We start from the raw sequence: 13,586 nt of genomic DNA on the forward strand, positions 1-13,586 counted from the left end.
ACATATAATTCCAGTGATACTGCCGTATATGTCCAGTGATACTGCTGTATATGTCCAGTGGTACTGCTGTATAAATCCAGTGGTACTGGCGTATAAATCCAGTCCAGTGATACTGGCGTGTAAGTCCAGTGATACTGCCGTATATGTCCATTGGTACTGCCGCATAAATCCAGTGGTACTAGCGTATAAATCCAGTCCAGTGATACTGCCATATATGTCCAGTGATACTGCCATATAATTCCAGTGATACTGCTATATATGTCCAATGATACTGCCGTTTATGTCCAGTGATACTGCCGTTTATGTCCAGTGATACTGCCGTATATGTCCAGTGATACTGCCGTATAAGTCAAGTGATACTGCCATATATGTCCTGTGGTACTGCCGTATAAATCCAGTGGTACTGGCGTATAAATCCAGTCCAGTGATACTGCCATATAATTCCAGTGATACTGCCGTATATGTCCAATGATACTGCCGTTTATGTCCAGTGATACTGCCGTATATGTCCAATGATACTGCCGTTTATGTCCAGTAATAATGACATATAATTCCAGTGATACTGCCGTATATGTCCAGTGGTACTGCCATATAATTCCAGTGATACTGCTGTATATGTCCAGTGGTACTGCTGTATAAATCCAGTGGTACTGGCGTATAAATCCAGTCCAGTGATACTGGCGTGTAAGTCCAGTGATACTGCCGTATATGTCCATTGGTACTGCCGCATAAATCCAGTGGTACTAGCGTATAAATCCAGTCCAGTGATACTGCCATATATGTCCAGTGATACTGCCATATAATTCCAGTGATACTGCTATATATGTCCAGTGATACTGCCGTATATGTCCAGTGGTACTGCCGTATAAATCCAGTCCAGTGATACTGCCATATATGTCCAGTCGTACTGCCGCATAAATCCAGTCCAGTGATACTGCTGTATATGTCCATTGGTACTGCCGCATAAATCCAGTGGTACTAGCGTATAAATCCAGTCCAGTGATACTGCCATATATGTCCAGTGATACTGCCATATAATTCCAGTGGTACTGCCATATATTTCCAGTGATACTGCTGTATATGTCCAGTGGTACTGCCATATAAATCCAGTCCAGTGATACTGCCATATATGTCCAGTCGTACTGCCATATAATTCCAGTGATACTGCCATATATGTCCAGTGGTACTGCCGTATAAATCCAGTGGTACTGGCGAATAAATCCAGTCCAGTGATACTGCCGTATATGTCCAGTGGTACTGCCGTATAAATCCAGTGGTACTGCCGTATAAATACAGTGGTACTAGCGTATAAATCCAGTCCAGTGATACTGCCGAATATGTCCAGTGATACTGCTGTATATATCCAGTGATACTGCCGTATATATATATTCAGTCCAGTGATACTGTCATATATGTCCAGTGGTACTGACATATATTTCCAGTGATACTGCCGTATATGTCCAGTGGTACGGTCATATATTTCCAGTGACACTGCCATATATGTCCAGTGGTACTGCCATATAATTCCAGTGATATTGCCGTAGAAGTCCAGTAGTACTGCCGTATAAATGCAGTGGTACTGGCCAGTGATGTGCGGTGGGGTGAGGCAGAGCCTGTCCTGTCATACTAACGTTTGTGCCAGAGTTTTGACTGTATAAAGTATATGAAAAATACAAAGAATATGTTTGAAATATCTTCTTTGCATTATTCTAATCATTTTTATAGCCAAAACCGTGGAGTAAAAAGTCTATAGCAGGTGAGGCAGTGCCTCACCTGTGTATCTTTTCTGCACATCTGTGATCAAAACTCACCAAATTTCCAAAAGTATATACACCTGTGTATAATGCCCAGATGTACCTTTTGGCTCATATATTGCATGTAAATCTGGCTCTGGTGCTAGCCAGTTCCACCTGAGCCATTTAGCTCACCGCACGTCCCTGGTACTGGCGTATAAATCCAGTCCAGTGGTACTGCCATATATGTCCAGTGGTACTGCCATATAATTCCAGTGATACTGCCGTATAAATCCAGTGGTACTAGCGTATAAATCCAGTCCAATTATACTGCTGTATTTGTCCAGTGATACTGCCATATAATTCCAGTGATACTGCCGTATATGTCCAGTGGTACTGCCATATAAATCAAGTCCAGTGATACTGCTATATATGTCCAGTGGTACTGCCATATAAATCAAGTCCAGTAATACTGCTATATATGTCCAGTGGTACTGCCATATAATTCCAGTGATACTGCCGTATATGTCCAGTGGTACTGCCGTATAAATCCAGTGGCACTGGCGTATAAATCCAGTCCAGTTATACTGCCGTATAAGTCCAGTGGTACTACTGTATAAGTCCCGTCCAGTGGTGTCCCCATATAAGTTCAGTGGTGCTGTCCTGTGCTGTATATTATTTAATCCACATAAAGGGGTTATTAATATTTAATCTAAATAATTTTTACAGGGTTTGCCCTGTGTGGTGTAGAGGTATGCTCTCCTTTGCTGCATTTTGTTATGTAACTTTAGAAAAATAATGGAGAACAAAAATTTGGAGGATAAAATAGGGAAAGATCAAGAGCCACTTCCTCCTACTGCTGCTGCTGACGCTGCTGTTGTTGCTGCTGGGAGTCGATCGTCATCCCAGAGGGGAAGTCGGAAGACCACTTGTACTACTTCAACTAAGCAATTGACTGTCCAACAGTCCTTTGCAAGGAAGATGAAATATGACAGCAGTCACCCTATTGCAAAGCGGATTACTGAGGCCATAACAACTATGCTGGTGAGAGATGTGAGTCCGGTATCCGACATTAGTGCAGTGGGACTGCAGTGCCAACCCTAGATGGGCCAGGTGTTTGTGCCGCACACTTGTGTCGCTTAGCTTAGTCATACAGCTACCGCATTGCACCTCTTTTTCTTCTTTGCATGATGTGCTGTTTGTGGACTAGTTTTTGAATAGTGCCATCCTGTCTTACACTGCATTGCCACTCCGAGATGGGGCAGGTGTTTGTGCCGCCCACTTGTGTCGCTTAGCTTAGTCATCCAGCCACCTCAGTGCAACCTTTTGGCCTAAAAACAATATTGTGAGGTGTGAGGTGTTCAGAATAGACTGGAAATGAGTGGAAATGAATGTTATTCAGGTTAATAATACCGTAGGAGCAAAATTACCCCCAAATTCTGTGATTTTAGCTGTTTTTATGTTGTTGTTTTTTAAATCATTCAGATCCAAAACAAAAACTCGAAAGGGTGGTTTTGGCAAAACCAATCCTGATCCAAAACACAAGCATGGAACCAGACCCAAAACCAGAACACGAAAAGTGCCCGCCACACATCTCTAATGGAAATGTATATTTTTCATAACTACCTTCCAGCATTCTTGGATTTACTTACTATACAATGCTCGGTTAGTCATTTCTCTAGTAGTAGGCACTCAGAGACACCTACAGTAATGACCACCACCCTTCTATTTCTCCTAGTGAGACCTTGTTAAAGTTGGTATTATACAAGTACCCCACTACGCCAGTTATGTGAACAACTCCTTTCATTCAATGGGGAAATTATTCTGAAAACAGGAGTCGCACAATGGGGGTCATTCCGAGTTGATCGCTAGCTGCCATTGTTCGCAGCGCGGCGATCAGGCTAAAAATCAGCATTTCTGCGCATGCGTATGGCGCGCACTGCGCACGCGCGACATACTTTCACAAAAGCCGATGCAGTTTTACACAAGGTCTAGCGACGCTTTTCAGTCGCACTGCTGATCGTTGAGTGATTGACAGGAAGTGGGTGTTTCTGGGTGGTAACTGACCGTTTTCGGGGAGTGTGTATAAAAACGCAGGCGTGCCTGATAAAAACGCAGGAGTGGCTGGGGAAACGGGGGAGTGGCTGGCCGAACGCAGGGCGTGTTTGTGACGTCAAAATAGGAACTAAACAGTCTGAAGTCATCGCAAGGTAGGAGTAGGTCTGGAGCTACTCTGAAACTGCTCAATTTTTTTTTGTAGCAGCGCTGCGATCCTTTCATTCGCACTTCTGCTAAGCTAAAATACACTCCCAGAGGGCGGCGGCCTAGCGTTTGCACTGCTGCTAAAAGCAGCTAGCGGGCGAACAACTCGGAATGAGGGCCAATGTGTCCTGGGTGAAATGAATTATGCTGCCAAATCATTTATATGTGTTTTTTGTTTTTTTTCAATGGCCTATCTGTCAATTTAAATACACAATTATAAACATATAAACAGGCAATTGCAGCTTCAGAAGTTACAGTTTCACTTGCTAATAGAGGTGGGATGCTTTATCCCCTAATAATTTGTTTCTAAAGCCGGTCTCCTGTTAGACCTCTACCAACAGAGTAACAGACATAGCTTTCCGATGTGCCAAAGTATCCCTGGACAACAAAACAAAAGCGATACAAGCAGTTTCATTTTGGCAGACTACCAGCCATTCCTATCAACTAAAGCTTTTTAATTGGCTTTGCTCTCAATCAGAATACATTATGTTATAGAAACCTAGATTTACATGCTTTATTATGCTTCCTGTAGCCTATGCTGGATGCTGCTGCTGTGCCATGCAAGATAAATCAGTACTGAGATGTAACTTGAATTCCAAACACTCCTATGAGCCCAACCTATTCACAGCATATGAGGGATGATTGACAAATTCTGAGTTTTAAGAAGAAACCAGCTGAAATAAACATACTTTCCACATTTCCACAAATACAGACTACTGTTTTGAATTTGAGGACGAGAACAGACTTATTACAGCTCTATATAAGCTTTTGGGTTGCTTGAACTAATGTTATGTCTGGAGTCAGGTCAAAGATTAAGGCATTTTTTCTTAGCTGCAGCATTTCCAAAATGTGGTCCTGTAGGCACCCTAACAGTCCAGGTTTTAAGGATATCAACGCTTAAAGACAGGTGATTTAATAAGTACTTAGGTCAGATTGGTTTAACCTTCTGTGCTCAAGCATGGATATCTTTAAAACCTAAACTGTTAGGGTGTCTTGAGGTTTGTGTTTAGGAAACTTTGCGTTAGAGGGTTGGTTAGGTTATAATTTTCTAATTTTACTCCAGAAATTTTAGGATTAACTTGGCTGAGTTGGTCGTTTGAAATAGACAACTAAGGGGTCTATGTAGTAAGCCTTGGATGGAGGTAAAGTCGACGGAGATAAAATACTAACCAATCAGCTCCTAACTCATTTTTCAAATCCAGCCTGTGACATGGCAGTTAAACACTGATTGGCTGATACTTTGGGGTCTTTTTACTAATAGGCCCTACACATTAGGCAATATAACTGAACGATATGAACGTTCTCGTTCATTAATGAATGAGAACTTGTTCATATTGCTTAGTGCGTAGGCACCAACAATGAACGATGTGCGGCCCCGCGCTCGTTCATCGTTGGTGCCGGGTCGCTTATGCATGCAAACCAATATGGACAATCTCGTCCATATTAGCTTGCACTGCTATGGAGCTGGGTGACGGGGGCAGTGTAGAAACTTCACTCCCCCATCACCTCCCCCCACCGCCGGGTTGCCTGTCTGCTGTATCGGCCGGTGGGCAGCTCGCCGGTGGGTCGCCGAATGTGTAAGGCCCATAAGCTTTGGAAGGAGATAAAGTCAACGGAGATAAAGTACCAACCAATCAGCTCCCAACTGTAATTTTTCAAATCCAGCCTGTGATATGGCAGTTAAACACTGATTGGCTGATACTTTGGGGTCTATTTACTAAGCCTTGGATCGAGATAAAGTCGATGGAGATAATGTACCAGCCAATCAGCTCCTAACTTTCATTTTTCAAACATAGCCTGTAACATCGCAGTTAGGAGCTGATTGGCTGGTACTTTATCACCATCCAAGGCTTAGTAAATAGACCCCTAAGGGAGATGTACTAAGCAGTGGAAAGAGTGGAAAAGTGAGCCAATGGAGAAGTTGCTCATGACAACCAATCAGCTGCTCTGTATACTTTTATAGTATGCAAATTATAAATGCTACATCAATGCTGATTGGTTGTCATGGGCAATTTCTCCACTGGCTCACTTCTCCACTGTTATCACTTTTAGCACATCTGCCCCCAAGCTTTGTTATTCAGTGGGTTCCTTATTTGTCTTTGGTTCTTTACGATTTTATGGTTTAAGGCAGAGATTTTCAACCTTTTGCAACTCGCGGCACACTGAACAAGATTTAAATATTGCCAAGGCACATTCAAATATAATGGTAATGCATGGTGCAGTTGCGTGTTCTAGGATGTCATGTCGCAGCTTCTCCATAGGTAACACCTGAGCCACATCTGAGAAAGCCAGAAGAGCCCAACACTGCACGGGCCCAAAATTGTAACTGGCTCTGCAACCACTCAACCCACCAGTATTGATCGTTCCAGGACCTCAGTAGCGGCAAAACACTGAAAGGCCTAGCTGTGCTTCTATGGCGGCACACCCGGAGACTGCTCAGGACACACTAGTGTACCACGGCACATTGGTTGAAAAACACTGGTTTAAGGGAATATACACAGCCAAATAAAGTAGCCATCCATCATTCATAATACAATAAGAAAAATGTCACGTTTGCATGATGAAACAGAGCAAGTTAATACACATGACTGTCTACATGAGCCTGAAAGCTGACCCATGAGAGAAAGACAAAGTTTTGATTTAATGGAAAGGAGAGACCATTTGTTATGTTCAGTCGCAAATCTAATAAGCAAACACATGCAAAACAATGGAGGTGAAGCACTTACTCTTACTGCTGTTGGTGATAGAGATACTCAGAAGCAGCAGCAGGGCTCCCAGAGTGTGAGGGAAGGACATCTCCCCACCTGTAAGATAAATAAACTCCTTAGCAAGTATACTACCCTAAAGAACACAAAATAAAGCTCTATTCACCAGGAGTGCACAGGCAACATATGGAAAAATATGGGGAAAAGTAGTGTTAGACTTATGCAATTTTATTCCTAACGTAACTAACACAATGAAAGCAACATATTATGTTGTGTAATATGCAAACAAGGCTACTTTTCAAAAGGAAGTCTCCAGTCTGACTGAAACTTCAATCCCTTTGCAGCAGAACCATGAATACTTGGGGGGTGATTCAGACCTGATCGCTGCTGTGCATTTTCGCAGAGCGGTTGATCAGTACAACCTGTGCATGCGTATGCACCGCAATGCGCACACACTTCGGACAGCAGCAAAGGGCATCGCTGGTCAGCAACAGGATCGTTCGAAAAATCCGATCGCACGGGCGTTCGCAGCAGGAAGCCGTTTGTGGGTGGTAACTTACCGTTTATTGGGCGTGTCAGCTAAAACGCAGGCGTGCCCAAGCATTTTCATGGAGGGTGTTTGATGTCAGCTCCGCCCCCGATCAACCTGTTGTGATCGCACTGTAGGAGTAAGTCCTGGGTTGCGCAGAGACTGCACAAAGTGAATTTTAGCAGCTCGGTGTACACATAGGATCGCACACTCCCCCTGGAGGCGGCGACTATCTGAATGCAGGACAGCAAAGTTTGCAGCCCAGCGATCAGGTCTGAATTACCCCCATGGTTTATAGATGCCTGCAGATGCCAGAGTAAAATAAATATATGTCCCGGTCAGTGCACACATAAGGGCCCTTAGAGCACTTACTTTTTTATGCCTGATTTATCCACTTGGACCCTCTTTGAGCTTATGATTGGTCCCTTCTGACATTATTATACAATTCAATATATATACTGTAAATCAATTCAGGTGTTTTTCAATTCATTGCATTGTACAGCAAAGCACTTTAAAAATAGCAAATTTTACCACTTTTTAATTTATATACATGCACACCTGAAATTGAATGGGGACAGTGTGCACCTCTCACAGCTCTTAGCCAAAGGGTAGACACTTGTTATAAACTTTCTGGGGGAATAGAGAGGTTTCCTGTCAAAGCTCAGTTTAACTGGAAAGCTCCATTCATAGAAGCTATAACCAGGGCCGTAACTAGGGGGGGGGGGGGGGGAGACGACTAAGGGGGCATGCGGCCCGGATGCAGGATTTGAGGGGGCGCCAAGGAGTTACAAAGGAACAGGGTTTTTTTGTTTAATTTTTTTACTGGCAGTGCTGTGCTGCTCCAGTGAGACAGCAGACAGCTCCCAGGGAAATGTATCTGACTCACTTGTCTGCCCGCAGCTGGCTCTGACGCTGTGCGGGTGAGCTCCAGTACCTGAGATCTCTCCCATGTTGGTTACTGTCTTAAACTCTCTTCTTTGCCATGCAATGCAGCGACTAGCATGCGGTGCACCATACAAGATACTATAGAAGCAGTATCATGTTTTGCAGTATATAGGGGCATGTAGTGCACCAATGTGGTATAGCATATAAGGGGATGTAGTGTAGTGATGTAGTGTAGCATATAGGGTATGTAGTGGAGTGCATAGGGGCATGTAGTGTAGTGACGTAGTTCAGCGTGTAGGGGATGTAGTATAGTGATATAGTGCAGTGGATAGGGAAGTAGCGCAGTGATGAAGTGTTATGATATACTGCAATGTATGGGGACACACAGAGGAGCATGTAGTTGAAAACGCTGGCGGGGCATGTGACACATAGGGCATTTGAGGCACATAGGGGAATATTGTCCAGTAGTATCCCCTTTTTTTCAAAATGTTTGATAATCTGATTATTTTAGTCTGATAGGTTTTTTTTTGTGTGTGTTGGTGGGTGGGGGGGTAGGGGGGCTCCTAATTACTGCCTTGCCCCGGGTGACGAAAATCCTAGTTTCGGCCCTGCTATAACTCATTGAAAAGAACTGTGTTGCTTCATAAAGCACAGGAATGTATTCACTACTGGAACCATTCCACTCAATGGGTTAATATTTAATTTTAGTCAGAACTAAATGTTTGTAATTTTCCCCACCAAATGGCTGCTGTTTGTATGCCTCCTCACAGCCTTCCTCCAAAACCTCCATAACTGTCCGCTGTCTGAATCATCACTGCATCCTAACTGTATAAAGTAAATGTAAGTAACTAAGCACATATTTTATGTCTCCTAGTGACCCACCCTGGCTTCACATGTGAACTGACTTGCTTCACTAAAACCGTCACTGCTTAGCTCCTTTTTGTCATAGATTAATGTTTCATTTAACCTAAACCTTCCTCGACATAAACTGTATCGAATTATGAAAAACGCATCAAATTCCATCTAGTGGTTCTCAAGATTAGCCCCCGAACAGACAGACGCCTACCAGGGCCTGATGGGGAGGATCCTTCTCTGAAAGAATCTGCAGTGGAGTAGCCCATAGGCTACTATGGGCTAACTCCAATACTTTGCTTTCTGGATCTTGGTAAATCTCCAAATTTATCAGGTCTGCTTTTGTTAAAGGAAATAGGGGACATCAGCAGATACAGGGCCAGATGCATCATCGCTTGGAGAGTGATAAAATGCAGAGTGACAAAGCACCAGCCAATCAGCTCCTAACTTCCATGTCACAGGCTGTGTTTGAAAAATGTCAGTTAGGAGCTGATTGGCTGGTACTTTTTCACTCTCCATTTTATCACTTTCCAAGCGATGATGCATCTGGCCCACAGTATGTCTGATATCTGTTGCGGAATTCCCTAGATACATTCTTGTAATGTTTGAAATCTTCGGATAGCCCAAAAATGGCTGTTCAGGGGATATCCTGCAAATTTCTCTTACTAAATATGCCCCTAGCTCACATCTGACCTATGTTTCATCGAGTTTAACATGGTATGTAAATACGATGTAATTGACCAAAAAGGGCCAACAATGCTTGTTCTATTTGAGGCACCTTAGGGCAGCAGATGTAAGCAAAGCAACTTTACTACATTTTTATAGATGCTTAATAAAGAGCATTCTGACCTTTGGAATCATTGGGGTATATTCATGAAGCAGTGAAGACTGGATAAGTTGCTCATGGCAACCAATCAGCTGTTACGTATAAATTTACAGAATGCACTTGATAAATGTTACTTTAATGCTGATTGGTTGCCATGGGCAACATCTCCACTGGCTCACTTCTCCAGTCTTTTCACTGCTTCATGAATAGATCCCATTGTTTGGTATGGCAACTGCACTGCATCGGAGCGAGGTGTGTTGGAGAGCCTAGTAAGGACCACAAGTAAAATCTTTGGAGTGCAGCTCACAACCAGGTACGAGCTTTATGGTGCTAGTGTTTTAAAGAAAGTCAGATTTTTTTTATCTGACTTAATCTGACTTAAGCCACCCTTTTTATGAGTCTTTTAAAATATTGCTTTCTTGAAAGAGGTTTGGAAGAACCTGACATGTACAGGGTGCCTGCATGACAGTTTAATTCTGTCTGCAATACGTTTGTTGAATAGTGAGAATTTTGAGACTCTTAATTTGGAGCGCTGTTTTTTTGTGTGTGTTTTGTTTCTTAAATGTGTGTGTTTTATCTGTTTTGCTGCTTGTTATACTTACTGTGTTTGTGCACCGCAATTTCATATCAAATTCGTCTGGTTTTGTTGATGACAATAAATTTGTATTCAAAGTCAAACAATGCAACATTTCATCCTCCACTAGGATAGGAGCTGCAGACAACATTTGTTTATCCTGATAATGACATCTGATCTTATTCCTCATCTCCTCTGAGCCTGGGATATTTCCCTGTCCTGGGGCTTCTCTCAAATCCAGATACCATCAGTGTGCTTACTGAAGAGATTCCATTACAACATTGATTGTAAAGAAATACTGGTTTAAGTAGATTGTTTATCTCTACAGAATATTTATGTTGTGGTCTATCTAGGTTACATAATTGGGTGTATTTGTATTACTATGTTTATTTCTTCTACAATGTAAGGACTTGTCTTTGTTGGTCTGTTGGGGACCATATTTCTCGGTGCCAATTGTCTTAAAAGTATACTGAGTGGGTGATGTTAGGATATGAACTGTCTGGCTGTTGAGCTGTTCTCTGGCAGTGATTTCTTACTTAGGAGAGTTTAGGGTCTTCATCTTATATATTTTTTCCTTATTTCTCCTATATCTTGTCTCCATCCTTTTCTTTAAGCTCCTTTAAAATGTTCACAGCTCTGCTGATTAACTGTCCTCTGTCTTGACAGCCTTTCACACATTAATACGTGTTTCCCCTATTATTGCAGGTCATATTAGCATGTTCAGCACGGTCCTGAAACTGTACTAGCCATGCCATGCATTCTTACAGAATTCAGCTGCTTTAGACGTAATTTGTTTTTTCTTTTTATATTTTTTAATTATGTTATTTCTTGCCAGACTTTTTTATATTTTTGGGTAACACAGAATATCCATTGTGCATGCAGGTGTTGATAAGTCAGCTCTCTGGTACCCAACTGGCCAGGCACAAGTAATGCTATTAATCTCCCACTGCTGTCTGTTGATAAATCTCCCCCACCCCCTCCGCCAAAAAAATAAAAAAAGTAACAATTTTCTTATGTGAACATTCACACTGATTCAGGAGGCTGCTGCACAGCTGTATTAGTAACACTACATGGCCAAAGGTTACAATAGCTTTAACACGTGCCCCAAACACACTTAAAATAAGAATTTACTTACCGATAATTCTATTTCTCATAGTCCGTAGTGGATGCTGGGAACTCCGAAAGGACCATGGGGAATAGCGGCTCCGCAGGAGACTGGGCACAAAAGTAAAAGCTTTAGGACTAGCTGGTGTGCACTGGCTCCTCCCCCTATGACCCTCCTCCAAGCCTCAGTTAGGATACTGTGCCCGGACGAGCGTACACAATAAGGAAGGATTTTGAATCCCGGGTAAGACTCATACCAGCCACACCAATCACACCGTACAACCTGTGATCTGAACCCAGTTAACAGCATGATAACAGAGGAGCCTCTGAAAAGATGGCTCACAACAATAATAACCCGATTTTTGTAACTATGTACAAGTATTGCAGACAATCCGCACTTGGGATGGGCGCCCAGCATCCACTACGGACTATGAGAAATAGAATTATCGGTAAGTAAATTCTTATTTTCTCTGACGTCCTAGTGGATGCTGGGAACTCCGAAAGGACCATGGGGATTATACCAAAGCTCCCAAACGGGCGGGAGAGTGCGGATGACTCTGCAGCACCAAATGAGAGAACTCCAGGTCCTCCTCAGCCAGGGTATCAATATTGTAGAATTTTACAAACGTATTTGCTCCTGACCAAGTAGCTGCTCGGCAAAGTTGTAAAGCCGAGACCCCTCGGGCAGCCGCCCAAGATGAGCCCATCTTCCTTGTGGAGTGGGCATTTACAGATTTTTGGCTGTGGCAGGCCTGCCACAGAATGTGCAAGCTGAATTGTACTACAAATCCAACGAGCAATAGTCTGCTTAGAAGCAGGAGCACCCAGCTTGTTGGGTGCATACAGGATAAACAGCGAGTCAGATTTTCTGACTCCAGCCGTCCTGGAAACATATATTTTCAGGGCCCTGACAACGTCTAGCAACTTGGAGTCCTCCAAGTCCCTAGTAGCAGCAGGCACCACAATAGGTTGGTTCAGGTGAAACTCTGAAACCACCTTAGGGAGAAACTGAGGACGAGTCCTCAATTCCGCCCTGTCCGAATGGAAAATCAGATAAGGGCTTTTACAGGATAAAGCCGCCAATTCTGACACGCGCCTGGCCCAGGCCAGGGCCAACAGCATGACCACTTTCCATGTGAGATATTTTAACTCCACAGATTTAAGTGGTTCAAACCAATGTGACTTTTTGGAACCCAAAAACTACATTGAGATCCCAAGGTGCCACTGGAGGCACAAAAGGAGGCTGTATATGCAGTACCCCTTTTACAACATCTGAACTTCAGGGACTGAAGCTAGTTCTTTTTGGAAGAAAATTGACAGGGCCGAAATTTGAACCTTAATGGACCCCAATTTCAGGCCCATAGACACTCCTGTTTGCAGGAAATGTAGGAATCGACCCAGTTGAATTTCCTCCGTCGGGCCTTACTGGCCTCGCACCACGCAACATATTTTCGCCAAATGCGGTGATAATGTTTTGCGGTTACATCCTTCCTGGCTTTGATCAGGATAGGGATGACTTCATCCGGAATGCCTTTTTTCCTTCAGGATCCGGCGTTCAACCGCCATGCCGTCAAACGCAGTCGCGGTAAGTCTTGGAACAGACAGGGTCCTTGCTGAAGCAGGTCCCTTCTTAGAGGTAGAGGCCACGGATCCTCCGTGAGCATCTTTTGAAGTTCCGGTTACCAAGTCCTTCTTGGCCAATCCGGAGCCACGAATATAGTGCTTACTCCTCTCCATCTTATCAATCTCAGTACCTTGGGTATGAGAGGCAGATGAGGGAACACATACGCTGACTGGTACACCCACGGTGTTACCAGAGCGTCTACAGCTATTGCCTGAGGGTCCCTTGACCTGGCGCAATACCTGTCGAGTTTTTCCCAACGGTTTATAATCATGTGGAAGACTTCTGGGTGAAGTCCCCACTCTCCCGGGTGGAGGTCGTGTCTGTTGAGGAAGTCTGCTTCCCAGTTGTCCACTCCCGGAATTGCTGACAGTGCTATCACATGATTTTCCGCCCAGCGAAGAATCCTTGCAGCTTCTGCCATTGCCCTCCTGCTTCTTGTGCCACCCTGTCTGTTTACGTGGGTGACTGCCGTGATGTTGTCCAACTGGATCA

The 13,586-nt window shown here is 43.6% G+C and overlaps 1 protein-coding gene across 3 annotated transcripts in view; it reads right to left on the reverse strand.

The window, feature by feature from the left end:
• ITGB4 (integrin subunit beta 4) overlaps window positions 1-13,586 on the reverse strand; it is a 131,136-nt gene that overhangs the window by 90,436 nt on the left and 27,114 nt on the right. For all 3 annotated transcript variants that reach the window (XM_063960593.1, XM_063960591.1, XM_063960592.1), the window contains exon 2: window positions 6,722-6,799. In XM_063960593.1, the coding sequence (XP_063816663.1) occupies window positions 6,722-6,791 (70 nt within the window). In that variant the 5' untranslated portion in view covers window positions 6,792-6,799. The remainder of the gene's footprint in view (window positions 1-6,721; window positions 6,800-13,586) is intronic.

The sequence above is a fragment of the Pseudophryne corroboree genome, chromosome 3 (assembly GCF_028390025.1).
Source record: "Pseudophryne corroboree isolate aPseCor3 chromosome 3, aPseCor3.hap2, whole genome shotgun sequence".
Lineage (NCBI taxonomy): Eukaryota > Metazoa > Chordata > Amphibia > Anura > Myobatrachidae > Pseudophryne > Pseudophryne corroboree.